Genomic DNA, 21,640 nt, shown 5'->3' with positions numbered 1-21,640 from the left:
TCAAATGATATTGTGTTGGATTAAGGGGATTTAATGCCTAACCTCTCTTCTTTGTCTGCTGAGGACTGCGGCTGAGGGTTCATTGAGTAGGGGATCAGGCATCCCACTAAGAACCTTTCCTGGAAAGAGGAACTAAAGGATGGAAACTGAAAATGAAAAGATCTGCTTTGTTCTCCCTAAACTGCAGATGAGCCAGACAGATGTTTGCCTATAAGTGATGTGAACCTATTTAATCTACTAAAACAAAAGACACCGCATTGAAGGCAATGCCTCTCCCTTTTCCTTGATACCTTTACTTTGCCCTCTATTTCCTTTTCCTTTTACTTGGCACTCTATTTCCTTTTAAAGAGACGCATGAAGAAGCACTACGGATCGCAATATTGGCAGCATCCATCTACATTCCTTTCTTTCGGAAGAGATGATCCTGGCTTCCCCGTTGGTCTTATTCACCAGCATCTGGATTGCACTGATGCCGGATAATTGTGATGCTTCTGAAATCACGAAGTCCCACCCGCAGTGCTCCTCTTCAGTGAAAAGATCCCGGTAAGAGAGTCATAGTATATCCTCTCCTCAGTCATTGCCCTCCTGCACCAGCTGCCTCAGACCTATGGGAAACCTAGAAACAAATCTCCACAGGTATCACACATTTGTGGGTGACTGTCTCTAGAGATAGCATTCACCCATCAAAATAAATCACTTCTGGGTAGCATCAGGAAGAGCAGAAGCCTGGGTCTCTCTCTGGCAATTGTATGCTTATTTTTGAAGAAAACAAGGGCTTGCATAGAGATCTTCTTTCAGGGAATGTATTTCTTCAATGAATAATGCATTTATTACTACTGATAATGACACAAGTTGAAAGTTTCCCCAAATTTGTTTGAGTAGATATTGGTCTAAGCAACAACTTCTAATGTCAAGGACTTCAAGAGTAGATAGTTCCATATATCGATAACATAGTAATGGAAAGCATTAAAGCCATTTGTTGCCTTCCAAGGTGAGTTTTCGTACCTCTGAAATATTACCCTGAATGTCAATATATTATCATTATTATCTTATCATGAATAATTGAGAGCATGTGCGCACACGTTAGCAAAGGCACATGAGCTGGTAGAGTGTTCATCCTGCTTCACCCATGGGTTTTAGTACTAGGGGTCCCAGGCAAAAGGAATGGTTAGTCACCCTCCCACGCAAGTGCCTTTAATAGCCAAAAAGTGACTTCTTGCCTTGAGGGAAGTCTCTCCTTTTCACCAAGCGCAATACTTTGAAAAATACCCAGGAGGGGAAATTGAGGAATTTAGGTGAGTTACATCACCCAGCCAACCTTGGCAATGAATGAGGTGACAGCTGTTTCAGCCAGATTGCCCTCTCATCTTGAATATTTATGAGGCACTCCCAATAAGATCAGGAAAATGAACATGAAATTTTAATAAATCCTTGTGAAGCCTCAGGTTTGATGACCAGAAACAAAGGAAGCGGCGGGGAGCTAAGGGGGTAGGCAGGAAAAATTTACTAGACTCCTGATTTCTGCTCTGCTCTTAAAAATCAAGGGCCATCTTTCACACTCTTTTTCCATGCTTTTTTTCCCACACTCGGATCTGAGATAATATGAAGTTTTGTCCAGTTTAGCCACTTTCTGAGTCTTCTTCAAGGCAGTTAGGCAAGCAATATTTGGGGAGCATAAGGTTACACCACCAGACTGAGGAAAAGAGAGATTGTCATAGGAGCCAACCCATCACACAGACCCACTATGAATGGCAGAGTTGCTGCAGAAACATCTACTATGTGTGGTCTTTTAGGTGTTCTTTAAGAGGCAAGAGGAGAACGTCAGTTCTTTGTGGTGAGGTGCGAATTTTTTTGTTCTTATATTGGAGGTCTCCTTGTTATCTATATTTAAATGAAGAGGGAATCTCAGGGTGTCTGCTTCTCGGGGCCAAACATGTCTGTTTTCACTTCTCCATATCCTAAGTGAGGTACCCTTTTCAGCAACAAGCTAGAATATAACTCATTGAAATTTCTATTAGTGTCTTTTGTTCTTCAGAGAAAAATCCTCTCGGGCAATATAGATTGAATAAACCATCAACCATGGTTCAAAAGTAGCCACTTAGAACGAAAGCCATCATTTTCCCTGAGTGAACCGAGTAATCCAGCCAGCCAATTTCTGAGCTGTCACTTGCCAGTCTCTCATGCAGATTTGAAGGCATTTTTGACAAAAACACAGAAGTTACTCTATTAGGGTAGTTTCTGGAGTAAGGAGCCCAGGATTCTTCAGACCTTAGTATGTGAAAAAATACTGTGAGGTTCTTTGCCCCTCACCCAATCTGATTATCAGTAACTAAGTAAGTAATGAATTAGTTAATTAATAATCCATTCTTTTATAACACAAGAGAACTAATAGAATGAACATTGAAGAAAGGCATGATCTTTCTTTAAAAACTATGAAGTGGATGTATTTACATAACCTGGCATTCCTGTGTATTATTTTGAGCTGGTTTTCATACAATCAGTCCCTTAAATGCTTTGCTATTAATTATTTTCTTTCAGAATATCATCTTACTCTTTACCCAAATATTCCTCTTTTTATCCAAATATTGTGAAAATTGTTTACCTAAAGATACCTTTTGTTTCTTAAAAACAAAACAGGAAGAGAAGGGGAATTGGCGAATAAAGTAAATTTTGGCTGGTGATAAATGTCCCTGTTTTACCTAGGGAAGAGATTTGGCTCCCTGGTGATACAAAGAGGATTAGGCATATAGACTCATTGAATATTTATTCATTCTTCCAACAGTTGTATTGAGTGCCCTTTTATATGCCAAGTGCCAGTCGGGGATTAAGGATGCTAGGGGAAAGATGCAGTGTCTCTGGCCTCAAGAATAGTGAGTAGAGTGCAGAGTCAGCCTATATTGGCTTGCAAGAGCCAAGTGTTACCATTTCCAAGAAATCTGTTTGCTAGCTGTTGAAAATAAACATCATTAAAAATTAAACTATGTGTATAATTTATAAACATACAATTAAATAATTAGTTCTTAAAAAGGTAATAAGGGGCACCTGGGTGGCTCAGTGGGTTAAGCGGCTGCTCAGGTCATGATCTCAGGGTCCTGGGACTGAGCCCCACATTAGGCTCTCTGCCCAGTGGGGAACCTGCTTCTCCCTCTCCCTCTGCCTGCTGCTCCCCCTGCTTGTTCTTTCTCTCTCTCTGTCAAGTAAATAAGTGAAATCTTTAAAAAAAAAAAAAAAAGGTAATAAATACTTAAAACTCACCACTTCCTTATTCCTTTACTATATTTTACTATTTCCTCATTCTTTCAGTTATTTACATCTATCCTGTCTGTAAGATAGATATCCTATCTATTACATTAAATCATGTTAAATTACATTATATTATGTTATATTTTATAGCACTACACTATGCCGTATGCACATCTCTGTCATGTCAGTACCTTGAAATCAGCCACATGGAAGTATTGACATTATGGAAATCAGCAAACACTACAAATAGGGCTGGGTTTTTGTTTTTGTTTTTGTTTTTGTACTCCCGGAGAACAACTTGCTAAACATTTACCAGCACATCTGTGAATCTAACATAAAGGGATGGTCCTAGGGATGTCAAATGGAAGTGCTCCTGCAAGGAAGACAGAAGGCAGTGGTAGAGGTTGGGCCAACTACAGACAGAGTGCTCCTCTGAAGCCCATAGCTGGTCATGTCCAGCCTTTTCTTGTTGCAAGAAAACTTGACCCCGGTGTTGCCAGATTCTTTGATTTTGTAAAAGATGCAGGAAAGTAAGATTTTCATGTGAAATTTTCCAATTTAATGTAACATATGGGCTATGCAAAAAAAAATACCTGCAGACCAGCTCTTAAACTGGTCTAATTTGCTTATTTCACAAATAGGGAAACTGAGGTCTTATCACAAGAGCTCATGATTAGATAGAGACCCAAGTAAGATATAGAAACTGTCGTGTCTCAAATGGGGCCTTCTCTCTCGGTGGCTCCTCCACAGAAATGTTTCTCTGTATGGATTTTTTTCCTTTATAAGAGACGGTATGTTGACTAAAGTCAGGTATGTCTTCCCAGAATTGGAGAATTCAAGAACAGCTCAGTCAAAGCCACAAGATTTGCTCTATAAAATGCACTATATCCTCCCTAAGAAAGTGCAAAAGCCTCAGGGACCTAGATATAAGCATCAGATCCAGAAGTATGAAGGTGGTCCTAGTGATCAAAAACTGGATCACCTAATGTTCCTACTTTATTGCATTCATGGATTTGCATCTATGTAGCCCAATAGGACATTTTTGCTTCATTTATATTTTTAAAAGGAAAATAATAAATTTATGCAAGGAGTTTTTTAAATGTTGCCTACACATTATTTGAGACTACTGGATTCCTTTGGTGTATTGGTTCGTAACAGAGCTCCAGTGAGAGAGAAAAAACAAACAAACAAACAAAAAAAAAACTCCATGTTAAGCAGCAGGACATGCTTCTGGAATGACAAGGAGAATGGAATGATAAGGTGGAGAGTGGTGCCTGAATCCTTCTTTGGAAAAGATCCAAGATGGCAAGTTCAACTTGTTCCAGATAATTTATAAAGCATTTATTACACAAATTCAATAACGGAATTTTACATGGAAACAACAAAAAGAATCTCAATTATGTTTTCCCTTTTCCAAGTTCTAATCCTTATTCATATAGCTCCATGATTTTTCATGTTTAAAATTATAGTATAGAAACTATTTTGTATTTTTTTAACTTAATCACTTTCTACATTGTTTCACGGACATGATAATGGTTGGTAATTTTAATCACTCCATAATATTACTTTGAATTAAAGGATCAATTTTTTTTTTAATTTTTATTTATTTATTTGACAGAGAGAGAGATCACAAGTAGGCAGAGAGACAGGCAGAGAGAGAGGAGGAAGCTGGCTTCCTGATGAGCAGAATGCCCGACGCGGGACTTGATCCCAGGACCCCGGGATCATGACCCGAGCCGAAGGCAGAGGCTTTAACCCACTGAGCCACCCAGGCGCCCCTAAAGGATCAATTATTATTGAACATTTGTTTTCAGTTTTGCACTGTTGTGAATCACAGCAGTAAATATTTTTATGCATGTAGTTTTCCCTGTACCAATAAAAATTACGAAATTCCTGGAAATGAATTATGAGTCAAAGCATATGAATTATCTTCATAGCCCTTGAAATTGATTTCTAAAAGGGTTTTGCAAATATTTGCACTGTCACCTACAGAGTGTAAATGTTTCCATTTTGTCATATCATTTTAACATATCATTTTAACATATCGTTTTAACATGGTTGGCTACTGAGATTTTGTGTTTGGGGCTCATTTAATAGGTATAAAATGGTATTGTTCTTAATTGATATCTTGCTGTTAACTCTCTACATTAAATGTTTTTTATTTTTATTTTTTAAAGGTTTATTTAGTGTAGAGAGAGAGAGAGAGAGTGCACTCACACACACAGGAGGAGGGGCAGAAGGGGAGGGAGAGAGACAATCCAAGCAGACTCCCTGTGAGACCAGAGCCTGATACTGGGCTAGATCCCAGGACCCTGAGGTCATGACCTGAGCTGAAATCAAAAGTCAGATGCTTAACCGAATGAGTCACCCAGGCACTCCTAGATTAGACATTTTTTTTTTTTAGTATGCTTGTTAATTATATCCTTCCTTGGGTAAATAGTCTATTTATGTCAGCTTACTTGTTTTCAACTAGTTTCATCCTAGCAAATTAATCAAATATATAGACCCTTGGAAAAGCAGCTTTGTAAATTACCTGCTGAGTGTTAGTGACTCAATTAAAATGAGTTTTTGTCATTCCATTTATTTAACCCCAATGCCTCAGAATGACTTAGATGTATTTATTTTTCCTCATCTGGCTCTAGTACTTTTTAATTCTTTGCATAACATATCCTCCTCAAAGACTCCCTTAATCTCTCTGAATCCACTCAAAATCCAGTCTTTTCTTCCCCCACTTTCTTAATCACAAAATTATAGTAGAGTTTCTGATACCAAGAAGAGGGAGAGCATGGAAATAAGTTTCCTTTTGTTTCATCCAGGAAGGAAAAGATTCTAACTCAAAGCGAAAAGTGATGACTATTACAAGACTTACACCTACTCTTCCTCAGTATTTGTTACACTTTGTGGGCAAAGACAAAGAATGAGAGTTCTCATGTAAGACTCTTCCGTGAAATGAGATTTCTTTGCTCAACCCTATCAGCACTGAGCCTTTTAGAAGACCCTCTTCTCAGACAGATGTTATCCAAAAACCTTCTTTCAGTAGCTCCTAAAAATGAACTTACTTTTTCTAGAAAAGGGGAGAGGGCAGGAGACACAAAGTGGTTTAAAGTGATATATAGATATATCTATATATATATATCTATATATAGATATATAGATATATATATATAGAATTAGACCAGAAAGTTCTGAGCTAAACCTGGTGCTCCATCATATATTAACCCCCTTATTAAGCATATTTGCTTCTCTTGCCTTTGTCCTATTTTGGTCTTCACTTTATTAATTTTTATGTATATCTTATTTTATAAGCCAGGGTCTTCATGCCAGGACACCTATACTCCTAAAGGTACATGCAAGCTATCAGAGGGGCATGTGGGCACAGATAGTTTTAAAACAATCAATTTCTGGATCTTTGACTTCCTCTGACCTCTTTCTTAGAATTAATCTACCTGAAAACTTGACTGCAGTCTCCTTCATGATGGCTCTGTCTCATTTGGCAAAATAAAGGCATACCTCTCCCTCTTCCTGAATATAAAATCTTCCTAGGTACAAAGAGATCATTATAAATATTATTGTTGATTGGTAGTGCATGACGCTAGTGTAAATAACACATGGTCTTCCAAACTAGGTGACTTTTTTTTCTTTGTTTTCAATAAAATCGAAGAACCTAATTAATTTGTCAGGTTACAAATCACTAGAAATAATTATTGATGATAGATCACAATGTGAGTTTTGGAAAGTAAAGAATTTAATTAACTTATAGCTGAAACAATGTTGAAATAGAATTTCTTCAAAATTCATGTATGTAAAAGTTTTTTTTAATAATTTCATCTATAAAGTAAAGAATGGGAATATAATTTATGCTAGATCTGATTTCATTATAGCAAGGAGTAATATCCATATACATGATGTAATTAGGGAAAACATACAATAATTTCATCAAGAAATACCTTTCTAATAAATTTTGTTCATAATTTTCATAAGTATCAACATTTATATGAATTATATTTTGCTTCATTTGTAATAGTCATAGATGCTAAAAGAGTTCATTTTAAAGTGAATGCATATATTCTTGCAAAGAAATATATGAGGTGATAAAATTCTATGAAGAAAATAAAATGGAAATACAAGTTCAAAGAAAACAAAGAATGATAGAAAATTTCTTATTTTTAAAGAGAAGTTTGTTTCGTGTATTTTTTTAAAGATTTTATTTATTTGAGAGAGCGAGAGCAAGTACAAGTGGTGGGGGGTGGAGAGGAGAGGGAGCAACAGACTCCCTGATGAGCCCAGTGTGGGCTGGCATCAAGACCTGAGCCAAAGGCAAATGCTTAATCAACTGGAGCCACCCAGGCACCCCATTTCATGTATTTTAAAATGTATAATGTGAATATATAGAGTGATTGAATACATTAAGGGTAGGAATGTGAGTTTTCTTTTAAATTATCAATATTAGTCGATATTTGAGTAAATTTAAATTTTATAATGAGAAAATTATAGACCTCTTTTTAAATGTATGAGTACATAGGTTTTCAAAATTCTTTTAGAGGGTATATAAGCCACACAATCCTTTTTGCAAAATAGGTAAGGTAAAGATAAAGTAAAAGATAAATAGGTATGAGACATCTCACTGTGTATCAGAAGAGCCCTTGAGGTAAGAACAGGTGTGTGTCCTTTCGGTACAGCCAAGAGTGGGCTTTTTAAGAGGCTCTGTGTTCAGTGTTCTTGGGATTCTTAATTAAGATTGATCCTTTCCAATCTCATGATGCTTCTGAAAATGTATGCTCTGAAAAGACACATGAGTGATGACCACTTAGTTGTATTATATTACCAAAGTAGTTCACAAATTTTCATGAGTTTTCACCAAATTCACATTTCATTTTTCCTAAGATAGTAACAATTAGCTAGCTTTGATTAAATGTCTACTATTTTCCAGACCAGTGGTTCTCCTAAAAAATTGTTATAAATGCAAACTCTGGGCATGGGTCCCAGCAAACCAGGTGATTCAAATGCATGCCAAAGAAGATAATATTTATCAAATATCCTGGCATGAGACCTTGAACATAGTAGGCTTTTAATAAACATATTAGCTGCTATTACTTTTTCAATAAATAGCTCACTCTTGCTCCTGAAAAGAAATGTTCTAACTAATTTGAGATCCTTGGAAGAAATAGTTCTATGTATTCAGTTATTTGTAGGATATAATGACTTCATATGTATAGAATCAAACTCATTGTCTTCTACCCAAGACAGATTTCATCTTCCAACTTCCCCCATTTCTCTCAAAGGCAAAAATAAATCTCTAAGGGTCTGTACCGGAAACTTTCCTATTGAAAAACCATTCTGGATGGTGATAGATGCCCATAAGCCTAGACATATTTCTTCATCCAGCTGTTTCAGGATGTGAAATTCTCACCATCACAGGCACTTTATTGAGCTAAGAAATTGCATCTACAAGTCTTCCATTAAAGTTCACCATGCTTTCTGGAGAAGACATTTATGAATGCAAAAGCATATCAGGAATTCAGAGTAACTGAAATTCACTTAGTAGACCCCTCGGTGTCTGGCTTGTTATTGCTTCAGCTGCTGCTGCTGACAGTGAGGTTGGCAGGCATCTTTCTCAGGGAGGAGCTGAGCAGAGTTGCTAGCACCTGGGACAAGAGGATTGCTCCACTTCCAGAGGAGCTGTGTTTCCGCAGACATCCTGCCTCCACACTTAGCAAACCACTGCGAAGTATGGATCACAAGACCAAAAATGAGTCAAGGAGATTCAGCAACTTTTCCAAGTTCACAGACCCAGGGAGTAACAGAGTAACTCCCAGCTCAGACTCTGGGGGTGGGAGGAGGGAGTGTTGCAGGGAGGACACGCAAGAAGCCACACCCTACTTTGCCTTTACCCCAGAGAACTGTAGATGAAAACTGACTTCACCTACTTCACAACCGTACCAGACATCAAGTACAATCCAAATACAAAAACAAGCACAATGCCAAATCCATCCATTTTCGCTCTGGATTCCTCTCCATTCCCATTGCCACCCCTCAGGTTCTAGAACCTCCTACAGACATTCTGCTCTAATCTCAACTTGCACGCACACTTTCTGCTTATCTTGTCTTTGTAAAACACTATTTTCATCAGTTTACAATTTTGCAGTGTTTTTTGGTTTTGTTTTTATCTTTGTTTTTGTTTTAGTGTCTTAGTGCAGAAGTTGTTTGACTTTGGTGGCCCCAAGAATCACTTAAGTAACATGTTTAATGCCGATTCCTAGGCCCTGTTTCCTCGGGTTCTGGTTTAAGTGATCTGGGGTGGGATGCATGAATCCAAGGTGGTAGTGACAAGGTTTTCCTGGTCTAAAAACCTATATTCTGAGAAACATTACCTGCCAGTGCTTTACATCCAGACTTGATCACCTAAGTTGCTCCAAATTTTGGGTTACCTTACCTGCCCACCATTATATAAATAAAGAGTAAATGTTGTCAGCTCTTTAGTTATGTGTAGTATAAGCTGAGAAAATGAGCTTTAATGGTTATATTTCAGAGGATACCAAGTTGAATGCAGAAGGCTAATCTAAATTAAATTACCCAGAACATGTATATCTCAAAAGTATTTTCCCCCTTTTGGAGGGATAACAAACAAGAAGCCAGAATGAGGAAAGATGACAGTACCAAAGCATGGCTCCTGCAATACAAGCAACTTCTCCATATAGAGGAACACGACTTTGCAATGAGACCTGGATTTGGAGGTAAGTATTATCTTTACAAAACTCTTATGCCGCAATCCCTTGCACTGTGAAAATGAAGTAGAAAATTGAAGCAATTAAGACCAAAACACAAGACCATCAATTAAGAAATAAAGCTTACAATGATATTCTCTTGAATGAGAAAAATTGATAAATTTTAAATTGATCAAAAAAGATAGATAAATGTCTCTAGTATGTATCCACACTATTTACTAATTATAAATAGTGTGTGTTCGGTAAATAGTGAGTGGGTAGATCATGCCTATACAGCAACTTATTCTCCAATTAAAACCTATAAAATGGATTCTGTGATGATAGCCATAATATCTTATTGAATAACTTTATGAGCTTGAGTGCCTGGCTTTGGTGAAAGGACTAACGCACCAAATGCCATGGCTTCCTATGAAAACCTCTGTCCAGATTTTTCTTTTTATTACTTCCAGCACCTTCCAGATTGTTGGAGTGTCAGGCACTGGGCTGAGCCTATTAATGCCCTATTCCACCTTCCCAGTGCCTCGTGAGTAGGCACTATCATGATCCCTAATACTCCAGTGTGGGAACTGGGGCGTAGAGAGGTTAGGAGATTTGCTCAAAGCCATGGAAAAACCAATATGTGGTGCACCCAAGATGCAAGGGCAGGTAAACAGGACCTAAGGAGTCCATAAAAGGACATACTCAGAACAAAGTCTTTCCTGCCCTCAGATTGCTTAACGTGAATCCAGCTATATCCCTGAGGGTACCAAGTTTTCCAGAGATCCACAGGATGTGGTGGAATCAAGCAGTGAATCTGAACTCTCCGCCTTACTGCTAAATCCATCCTGACACTTCTGTCATTGACCTAAGTCTCCACTCCCACCATTCCCAAGCTAACAACTTTCCAGAATATCAGGTGTGGCTATAGCAGAAGTGATTATGAGGCGGGGGGGAGGGGGTGTCCACTCAGCTATAGAACAGGTGCAGCTTTTTCATAAACAACTCATACTTTAAGTTTTCAGAGTGAGGTAACACCTGTGGCACTGGCTTTCTTGTGGTTATGACCAAGGGAAGCGCAGCAGGCATGCGGGTACCTCAGAGAACTCACTTGTTAGCAGGTAAAATAAAACAGCAGGTCAGGGAGTTGTGATGTTGAGGGATGTTTGTTGTTTTTTAATTTCGTGGAATCCATTGGGTTGTAATTCTGAGGGTCTGGCTTTGATTTTATTAGGTTCCTGACTAAAACATTAACAAGAATCAAAGTCACAGAGGGGTTCTTAACAACAGATTGCAGAGCCCCGCCCCCACACCCAGGTGGCAATTCCCAGATCTGGGTGGGGCCAACAATATGTTTTTCTAATCAACTCCTGGGTGATGCTGATACAGCGGGTCTGAGAACCACATTTGATAATTGCTGAATTAGATTCTCAGCATCACATTAAATCTTGGGGCATTTCATTTTGTGGTTTTCCAGAGTATTTCTAACACTTATTAAAATTAATTTAAGCTTTTAGAAGCCTCGCAATTAATCAGGTTTAAAGATGTGTTTGTCTTTACTTCCAGGACTGCTCCTTTATCTTATTTTCTTCAACATCACTGCTCCTCAGACATGTCTTCTTTACTGGAATTCTCCCCAAAATGCCTGAGCCCTCAGCTGCCATTCCCAACAGACCGTTTCTTTCCCACAACAAAAGTTTGCCCAAAGTTTGGAACATGTACTCTACAGCCATCACGCAATAATTCTGTTCCTTGGTGTCCATGATTCTATAAAAAGTTTCTAAAGTCTCTCCTACCAACCTTTAGCTGGAGAAAATGTTACGAAGATAAACTTGCCCCGCCGCGGGCCTTTCAGGCACTAGAGGGCGCCAGTCGCACAGAAATAGCTTGCACCTGGCCTCCCCGGAACAGCAATTAGAAGCTCAAAATGATGTACGCTCTTCAACACCAGTACATAAAACCGCTTTAATTCCTGTCACTTTAGGTTCCTCAATTAAATGAATTCCTATCGTAGAAGAAAGGGTTCTGTGGGTCTATTTGAGACCACTGAAAGCCAGAAAGATTGAGAGAAAAATGGCTGTCCTTGAATTTGGACCTTGAAACAAGCACTCTAGAAAGGCTTTATCACTCAATGTAGTTCAAGGCCTGGCAGCAGAATCACCTGGGAGTTAGCTAAAAATACAGAAGCTCAGGCCCCACACTCAGGCTTTCTGAATCAAAATCTGCATTTTAATAAGATCCCCAGGTGATTTGAATCCACTTTACAATTTGAGAGACACTGGGACAGAAGACTGGGGGAGGACTTTCTGCTCTTACCTTAAAACACTTAAATCTTCATTCTCCCTCCCCTAGATCATCCCAGTCCCCCAGAAAAACATAAAACTGACCTTAAATTTCCACTTCTTTTGATCTGTTTGAGATACATGTTAAGATTTTATTTTGAGTGGGAATGCTTTATTAAAAAGCAATTATTTTTCCTGAGGCTACATTGTGGGGTTATTAAAGATGCAATTGAAACGTGCGACTTAGTGGCAGGTGGCAAATCATCCCACGATGAAGAAATTTTTCTGACAATCATGGACTGGGGCTAAATGGTGTCCAAATGTCTTATGTGTTCAGTCAGCTCAGGCAGAAAAATCCATAAATTCAGGCAGAATTGTCAGCCTGGTGGTTCTGTGAAAAACAGTCCTTAACCATATCTTGTCTTGGTCAGAACAGCTTCTACCAGTGACCCATTTCTCTGTTCTCTTAAAGCTGCCTTCCCAGGAAATCAGGCTGCAGGATATACAAGCCAGGCTTAATTTATCTTCTTCTTTATACGTGTCCATAATATAAACACACGCACATACTTCTTTCCTCTTGAGCTAAATGTAACTTCAGCACTTCTCCTACCTTAATGTGTTTTCCTAATTAGCTTTAACATTAAAACCAGCTGCTACTGCAGTGTTTTTTACTTTTATAAAGCATTAGAAGATTAATTGACTCATTATGTGGAAACAGGAGGATATAAATTTAGGGGAACTTTTTGTTTAACTTGGGTTATAAATTGCAACTCATTTTCTTTATGTTTTTCCTACCCTTTACATCTCTCATCACCGAGGGCTTTTGGTTTCAGTCTTAGAGATGATGATTTCTTTGTTCCTTTAAAATGAAATCAATTGAGCATCTAGATCCTGGTTCCTGAGTCAGGACAAAAGCTAACGTTGTGAAAGCCACCCATGGAATCTATGTTTGTCAAGCACAAGGGCTAGTCTGGGAGCCAGAGGGACCTGGCTGTGTTCCTTCATTAACTAGCCTTGAGTTTCAGGCAAGGCTGCTAACATCTCCAAGTGAGTTACGTCATAAGTCAGAGGGAGCTAACATGGGTTCTACCTACCTACCTAACAAACGGCTGTAATGATAATATGAGATAATATATTGTATCATGTATTTTAAGTGCACTATACACATAAGATATATGACTGTTATTTAACAATCTTTATCCCAGCATGGATAAAAAAAGACTGATGGTCTATCTTTTTGTATATAAAAAAGACTACAAATGTGTGTGCCACTACCTATGTATTGATCCTGGGTAATTAACACATAATGATAATGGCTAATGTTTCCTTATTTACACTATATTCCGAATGCTTTATATATGGAATTAATGTGAGTATTTGTGAAATTGTTATTGTTGGTGGTGTTCTACACATTACTGATCCAACCAATGCTAGACAGTTTGGTCAGTAAGGTGTTTGAACATGTAGTCTCACAGCAAGGCTATTAGGTAAGTACCATAGATTTATTTCCCCTATTTTACAGATAAACAAACTGAGACTTGGAGAAATTAAAGGATTTATGGAAGTTTTGGCTTTAACTCAGGTTTAGTAGCTAGAAATTCCATGATTTTTAATCCATGCGCTTTATTACTACCCTCTCTCTGAGACTCAGCTTCTTATCTGTAAAAGGAATGGTATTTGCAACTATAGCCTGCTGCAAAATTCTGTAATTTTACATCTTGCTTTTACATAGCCCTCCCCCTCACACTGTCCTTGAGAATATATAGATTCCTAGACCCCAAAGTAAGGTACACTTGGGCATGAAGTCCAGAGGAGCCAAAAATGAAGTCAGATGGCATCTGAGGGCAAACGCTTTTCTTCAAAACGGAAGCCCTCATTCCCCAAGAATAGAATTGAATGGATGAAGAAAGAAATCAATAATGTTTCCAGGAATCCATTCCTAATAGACAAGCCATGTTTTTGCCCCACTCTTTACCCCAGACCAGTCTTCCAACAACCCTGAGGGTCTAGTGCTTTCCAGTGGTGGCGTGAATATCTCCGTGTGTGGTGACTTTGTATGACTTCCCCAGCCTTGCAGGAACAGTCATTAGCAATTGGGCTCTGCTTACAAGTCACAAGACTTGACATGCAAATTGTTCGCAGGTTTTTTCATAAAATAAGTGCTCTGTGAGAAGCACTGAATCATTTTCTCGTCAGGAGTAGACTGATTATCTAAATGTTTGAGTGCAGGATTGGGACTAGTAGCTTGTGTTCCTATGAACAGGTTTGCATTTTTGCTGAATTGCAATAGCAATAACATATATTTTGTACCATTTATGGAGCACCAATTAAGTTTAGTAACTGTATTTTTCTAGTCCTCAAAAAGTCTCCACGGTGAGTACTGCTACTAGGATTTTATAGGTGAGGAAACTAAGCTTAGAAATGTCACTTACCCTGGATCATGGATGAGGGGTAGAGCTGGGTTCAAACTCTACTCTGTGACTCTATTGCCAGAATTTTAACCAGGACATTTCTGCTACCTCTCTAAGACTTCGCCAAGCCTTTCAATCCCTTGGACTATTGGAGTTAATGGGAATATTTACTCATCCTGAAGCCATCCTGAAAGGCCATGAATTTTTATTTTGATATCTCTCCTAATTAAAGAAAAAAGTAAACAAAAGCATCAGAGCTGAACTCAGTATGTAATAGAGTAATCCCCAAAGAGTTCCCAAGTTAATGCATAACCATAATTATTATTAAACAATTCTTAAATAGAATTGTCATAATTAATGTATAGAAAGTAATTGATCTAATACTGCAGGAAGTCGTTGGTGGTTAAGATGCAAGCAAAGTGTTCCTAAAGCCCAGAGTGAGAAATGTAGTTGGGTGACAAGCCTAGGGCCTCTCCAGCTGGAACCACTGTAAGTAATGATATGAGGGCATATTATGGAACATAAAAGGAAATCTGTCTTGATAAAGTGACGGTAACTTCAGCCAGTTAATGAGGGGAGTCCTAGATGGTGAACAGAGACTGGTGAGGCAGAGCTCATTTTATAATGTGTTGTGCATTTATTTTTTATCTATTTTTTAAAAAGATTTTATTTATTTGTTTGACAGAGAGAGTGAGGGCTCACAAGCAGGGGGGAGCAGCAGGCAGAGCGAGAAGCAGACTCCCTGATGAGCAAGAAACTATGACTCAGAACTGGATCCCAGGACCCTGAGATCATGACCTGAGCCCAAAGCAGCCACTGAAATAATTGACCATGTGTTGTGCATTTAAAACACGATCATTAGGCACTCTGTTGAATGATCAGCACATGTATGTCCCATATCACAAATCCAGACATTAGTTAGCCTCAAGGAGCAAGTTTTCTAGACCAACCGTGTCAATCTTAGAATCTTGACTAAAACAGCCATCTGGAATCCACGTAGGCAAGATGTCTGTTTCTTCAAAAATAGTTGAAAGCATTTTTTTAAATTCAGAATTCTACAGAGACAATAAAATTTCATTGAGAATTGGTTACTATGAAAAGAAAACGTATGAAGACTACATGTATAAACATATAAATTATTTAACATATATACACCAAATTCCATGCACGGTACTAAAGAAGAAAGTTGTTATCATCGGTTTACCCTCACACAGGAACTAATGAAACCCTTGGTGAGGTGTAGCAAGGAAACACCTTGGTCTCGGTCTGGTCTAGATTCTCTTATGGCATTGTCAAACTTGTTCTCGGGACCCATGAACTGGATTCATTGAGACCCAACTTCAAACAAATCTTGGCACTTATCTGAGTTTTCTCCAATTCTGACTTTCAATACATTCTCATCAAACACATTTCTAAGGATGTTTGCTTCCTCCCAACTGCAGATTATGGTTACCGATGTCCTGCAAAGAGACAAGTGTGAATGTGTGGCATCCGTGCTTAGCACTGTTGTATCTACCGTCTCTTGTCTAGCCTGCCACGCCCTGCCAAATGAAAGAAGCTGATTTTCTGGCAAGGGAGAAAAGGCTCCAACATTTTCAGAGTTATGAGTTCCATGACTACTCCAGTCCCTGACTATAAAATATGATCCTTACAATCGAGAATACATAATTCTATACACTCTTAGACAGAGTTTTGAAACATTGTTACATTTTAAATCACTGCTAGCTAAAACAAAAAACAAAAATTGGACTTGCTACTTCTATACTCTAAGTATACTATAAGAAGGAAAATATTGAGTTGTTTCTAAGCAAATGTGCAATGCTTATTGAAATAACATTTATTTACACGTGCCTTTTTATTGTAATCGACTATATAATAATATATCAATAGATAATGGAGAAGTTTATTGTTAAAAATTTTTTAATTAATTCACTTATAACATTGTTCTATCTCTGCTTTGAACATTTCCAAAATAATTTTAATGATTTCTCAATATATCATTCATTCTTCTTTCTGAAGTGTCTCCAGTGCCAGTAGGTATAGATGTCCAGGTTGAAAGCATTGACAGCATTTCAGAGGTTAACATGGTAAGTTTCTCTGAGATACTGGTCTTTTCCTGAAAGGATAGAGAATAGTGTCAAAATCACTGGTGTTTTAGTAAACCAATTTAATCATGTATGTTACTAATATGTATTTTTCACAGAGTTAAAGTTACTTTGCTCTCTATTCATTTCTTTCTGCTTGAATTTAGATTTTATATGTTACTTTATGCAAATACTACAGTTAAAGATAAAATGTAAAAAAAAAAAAAAAAAGGTAGGAAATCTCTTTAGGAAACCAGACCTAGAAAATATAAATCAATTAAATTGGAAGATCAGTAATCTTTTTATATATGTACTTAATATTTTTATTTATAGTGATTCCTCCAACTAGTCATTGACTAACTGAATGAAAAATTATAGAACATATAAAAATTCCAGCAAATTCTAAACAAACTTTCTGTGATTTGTTATATTTGTTTCAACCTTCAGTTAATGTTTTCCTAGTGCTTATTATTATCGAATTCAGTATTTATTTCAAGTTTCACTATGAAACTTCCTTCATTTTAACCACCCTACTCCTAAAGGGAATAACACCAATAGTACTCACTACTCAAAAATACCTTGTTTAGAAAGTTTTGGCTCTTCCTTGACCAAAACCACCTTCCACCAACATTTTCTTGAGTCTGTTGTACTCCAGGAACAAGTACTCTTTTCCTCTTCACTGGCATAATCTCTAAATTATCCCTGAATGACCCTGTCTGCATCTAAAATCTCATTGTCTCCACCCCAGTGCCCCTAAAACTAGGCCTCATCCTTCTCTCCTGAATAAGATGAACTATGGGACTCAGTATCAGCTAAAATGGCACTGGATTCTCCATGCCCAAGGTGAAAATGCTTTCTAATTATCAGTGGCCCCCAGTGTTGGCTTCTTTTTCTTCTTATTTCTCATCTTCCCACCCTGAATTCACTTTCAGTTCCTTGAAGTTTTACCCCACTCTCCTCTCAACATGGTGTTCAGCCTGATTTCTTGTGATGGTGCCCACTAGTAGTGGTGTTGATGTGTCAACTGAAATGTACTAATGTCTGCTATTTGACTACATAAGCTCAAATCAGATTGAGCACCTAATTCTAAATATATGCTTACTAAAGCAATCCATGCAGTAACCCACACAACTCCCTATAGAGCAGTGTTATGAGAATGAATGAATCATTCTATTTATTTGCTCTCACCCTAATTCAAAATTACACATGTCTGATGTTCCCAGATTAACCTAGAGCAGTAATACAATGTACCTCTATTCTGAACCTTAAAAAAAAAAAAAGCTCATCATTAATTGGTGACTTATCTGTAGTTTACTGAGTTTTGTCTTTCACTTATATAATAAATGTCAAAGTTCTGTCTCAAGTGCTAGTTCAAGAATAATTTGAGTATTGTTGGGAAATAAATGTTAGAAGTAAACAGTTGTGCAAGGTGAAACATATCGTCATCATCCACACCCAATGACTTGGATGTAGCTGGGGGAGTTTTTGTTCAAACAAACAAGATGTTAAATGTAGCATCTGAGAGCCAAACAAAGCTCAAAGTATTGACCAACCATTTTTTTTTTCCTAATAAAATAATGCTAATATTGCTCTGCCCATCCACCATCTTTATCTCTTCACAATTGGGTTACACACTAAGAATCCAGTTCCCTGAGCCATTTTGGCTCAGAATCTCAGAATACTAGCTTCTGGGGAATGTGCTGTTTTAACAGATTCACAGATAAGTCTTTTGCACACTAGATTTTGAGAACCACCATTTCTTGGTATTCTTTCTCTCTCTCTCAAGCTGAGGAAAATTGTCTCCCTCTTGGGATCTCTGACAGCATGCTTTCTATGAACAACTCTAATAAATGCTGTATCCATTTTTGTGGGACTGTAGTTTATTTAACTTGGGGTCAGGGCTTCTTTAACAAAAAAAAAAAATGAATTTATGGATAGAGAAATCATTATAAAGGTAAATGTTTATTTACAAAGAAACAATAAGTCAAAATAAAATACTGGGCCATGTAGTTCCAAACCCTTTAGTTCCAAGATCTCTTTAGGTGATTTACCAGTGCTTATGTAGAAATATTTCCTAGTTATAACCTGGCTTCCCTTCCCCAATTTGAATTCTCTCTGGTTCCTAAAAATCCAACATTCACCAGATTCCAGGTGAAGGAGAGGCTTTGCAATTCAAGCTCACTGGCTTCATCCTAAATCTTCCTGAAAATACAATACAAGCCATTCACTTTATAGGTCATTAATACCCGTGCCAATCAGTCTAGGACTAATAGTATTAATTGATCATCCTGAACCATAGTCCTACTGGCTTTGACTTGTCTCTTTTTCTCTCTGCCTAGGACTTTACAATGACTTTTTATCTCAGACATTACTGGAAAGATGAGAGGCTCTCCTTTCTTAGCACAACAAACAAAAGCATGACGTTTGATCATAGATTGATCAAAAAGATTTGGGTGCCTGACATCTTTTTTGTCCACTCTAAAAGATCCTTCATTCATGATACAACTGTGGAGAACATAATGCTGCGCATATACCCTGATGGAAATGTCCTCTTCAGTCTCAGGTAAGGTGGGCTGTGTACCTTCTTTGGCTTCCTGGGCTGTCTACACCAAAGCTTAGTGGATCTCGCTTCTGACTAAACTCACAATATTACTGTTTGTTTAGTCATGTTGAAGATTGGGACACAAGCAGAAAATGTGATTATTCCTTGTTCTAACTTTCACATTTTAAAAACTAGTTTTCTACTCTACTCAGCATATCGTTGGAAAATAATAGAAAATAAGGTTGGACAGATTGGAGCTGGATTATGGAAATCCCTAAGAGTCTGGCCCACGATTTTATAGGTGCACAAAATTGCTTTTCTTTTTTATCAACTGAACATGACCAAGCAGTCTTGGAACCTTGGGTTAATCAAATAGTTTTCTTAATTATCTCCTTCATTTTTTACAAGAAGGTATAGTCATCATTCAAATTACCACACATTTGTTTACTCCCTTTTCATTTTTTTAATTCAAAACATTGTTTTCTGACACTATGCTATAACAGCCCTTCATCTTTAATTCACAATATGTTTTTTTAGCCTAATGATCCTGTGCATACTGAATAGCTTATCATTGGTAATTCTAAAAATGTCTAGTAAATCCAAGTAATTCAATGTTTTTCATGTCTTAGAAATCCCAGAAAGTCTCCAGTAAGACTCTGAAGGAAAAAAAAAAAAAAAAATGGCTCCCCAACGGATTCCACATCCTAGTCCTTGGAACGTGTGAAAATTTCTCTATTTGGGGGGAAAACAAAATCTTTGCAGATGTGATTAAGTTAAGGATCTTGAGATAGGAAAATTATCCTGGATCAATTGGTTGGGACCCAAATGCTATCAATCAATCATAAGCCTCTTTGATCAAGAAAGGCAATGTGACCATTGAGACAGAGATTGGAATGATAAAACCACTAGCACAGGTCTGCCAACAGCTGCCAGAAGCTATAAAAACCAAGGAATGGATTTGTCCCTGAGAGCTTCTGGAGGAAGAGACCCTTTCTGACACCTTAATTTTAGCATAGTGATACTAATTTCAGACTTCTGTCCTCCAGAACTGCAAGAGAATAAATTTCTGTTGTCTTAAGCCACCAAGTTTGTGGTAGTTTTTTACGGTGGCAATAGAAAATTAATACAGATTCTTTTTGTTCACCAGAAACACCATGTTCACTTTAGGACAAAGATGCTGTTGCCATATTGCTGTCAATGTTTTTAAAAATGCAATGAAAGGAAAGTATTACTTTTGATAGAACTTTTAAGTCAGGAGTACCTTGGGACTCGAATACGTACTGGAGTCAGGCCTCACTAAGAATCAGAAGCAGAATGGCAGCTTCTGGCCATGGAATCAAGTGTTAAAAACTTTTAACTTTTTAAAATTAATTATTGTGATGAAAGAATTAACTCTAGTAGATTGTCCTTACCCTGCACATTCCAAAGAATGATTTCTGGCTCAGTCTCCAAGCCCTTGAAATATCCTGCCTGATAAGAGGATCTTTGTTCACCCTGAGGCTTTGGGCCATAGCAGACAGTCTATGCTAACAACGGGATTTATGGAGGAGGTTTTGAGCTACTTGGTATCAGCTTGACCTCTGGACCAGCTGGAGACCAAGGTCAGCTAGACCTATGGAACCAACTCTCAGTTAATACTTTGGACCCCAGGGCTCAGGTAACTTCCCTGGTTGGCAGTACCCCACGGTCATACAGCGATGTTGGGACAGTAGCACTGCCCACGTAACTCCACTAGAACAGGACAGCTGAAATTTCCTTTGGTCTCTACTGGACCCTGTTCTCTGTGACTTTTCCATTGTTGATTTTTATCTATGTCTTTCTCATTGTAATAAACCATAACTGTGTTAGTGTTAACAGGTTTGATGAGTTCTGTGAGTGCTCCTAGCAAATCATGGAACCTGAGGGTGGCCTTGGGGAATCCCCAAACATAGAAGGACTCAAAATTGTTGTCCACACAGTTATTCTATTTGACAGTACAGCCAGTCCAAGCCTGGAGCCAGGTTACCTGGTTCCAGGCTTTGTTCTGACACCATTGACTGACAAAGCTTCTGTCTTTGGCCAAACTCTGCTGGGCTCCTCTGAACTTTCTTCTCACTTAATCCCTGACTTTTGAGCATCTGTGTTTGTCTCTCTAAGTGCATTCAGCCAGAATCTTCCATCCGCAATATCCAATCACCCTTCAAATCTGATTAGATTCCTCATCTTCCACCACCCCAGGCAATGTCTGATCACCCTGGCCTGCCATTAGCAAGAATCCTTTTAGGAACTTTTAGCCAGAACTCTCCACCCCCACCAACTACTTGTGATGTTTCCTCTGAGTAATGTTTCTGTTCATTGCCCCTGGTTATAACCCCGCTCCTTAGCTATAATTTCTACT

At 38.0% G+C, this 21,640-nt stretch overlaps 1 protein-coding gene across 2 annotated transcripts in view; it reads left to right on the top strand.

Annotated features, from left to right (window-relative positions):
- The first annotated feature begins 418 nt into the window (after window positions 1–418).
- GABRR3 (gamma-aminobutyric acid type A receptor subunit rho3) overlaps window positions 419–21,640 on the top strand; it is a 63,813-nt gene continuing 42,591 nt past the window's right edge. For both annotated transcript variants that reach the window (XM_032882252.1, XM_032882250.1), the window contains exons 1-4: window positions 419–543; window positions 9,859–9,977; window positions 16,657–16,724; window positions 19,061–19,284. In XM_032882252.1, coding sequence (XP_032738143.1) covers window positions 419–543; window positions 9,859–9,977; window positions 16,657–16,724; window positions 19,061–19,284 — 536 coding nt within the window. The remainder of the gene's footprint in view (window positions 544–9,858; window positions 9,978–16,656; window positions 16,725–19,060; window positions 19,285–21,640) is intronic.

This window comes from Lontra canadensis, unplaced genomic scaffold (assembly GCF_010015895.1).
Source record: "Lontra canadensis isolate GAN:19392208 unplaced genomic scaffold, GSC_riverotter_1.0 scaffold80, whole genome shotgun sequence".
NCBI classification, from domain to species: Eukaryota; Metazoa; Chordata; class Mammalia; order Carnivora; family Mustelidae; genus Lontra; species Lontra canadensis.
Note: the sequence above shows the minus strand (reverse complement) of the source record. Positions and strands in the feature narration are given on the sequence as shown.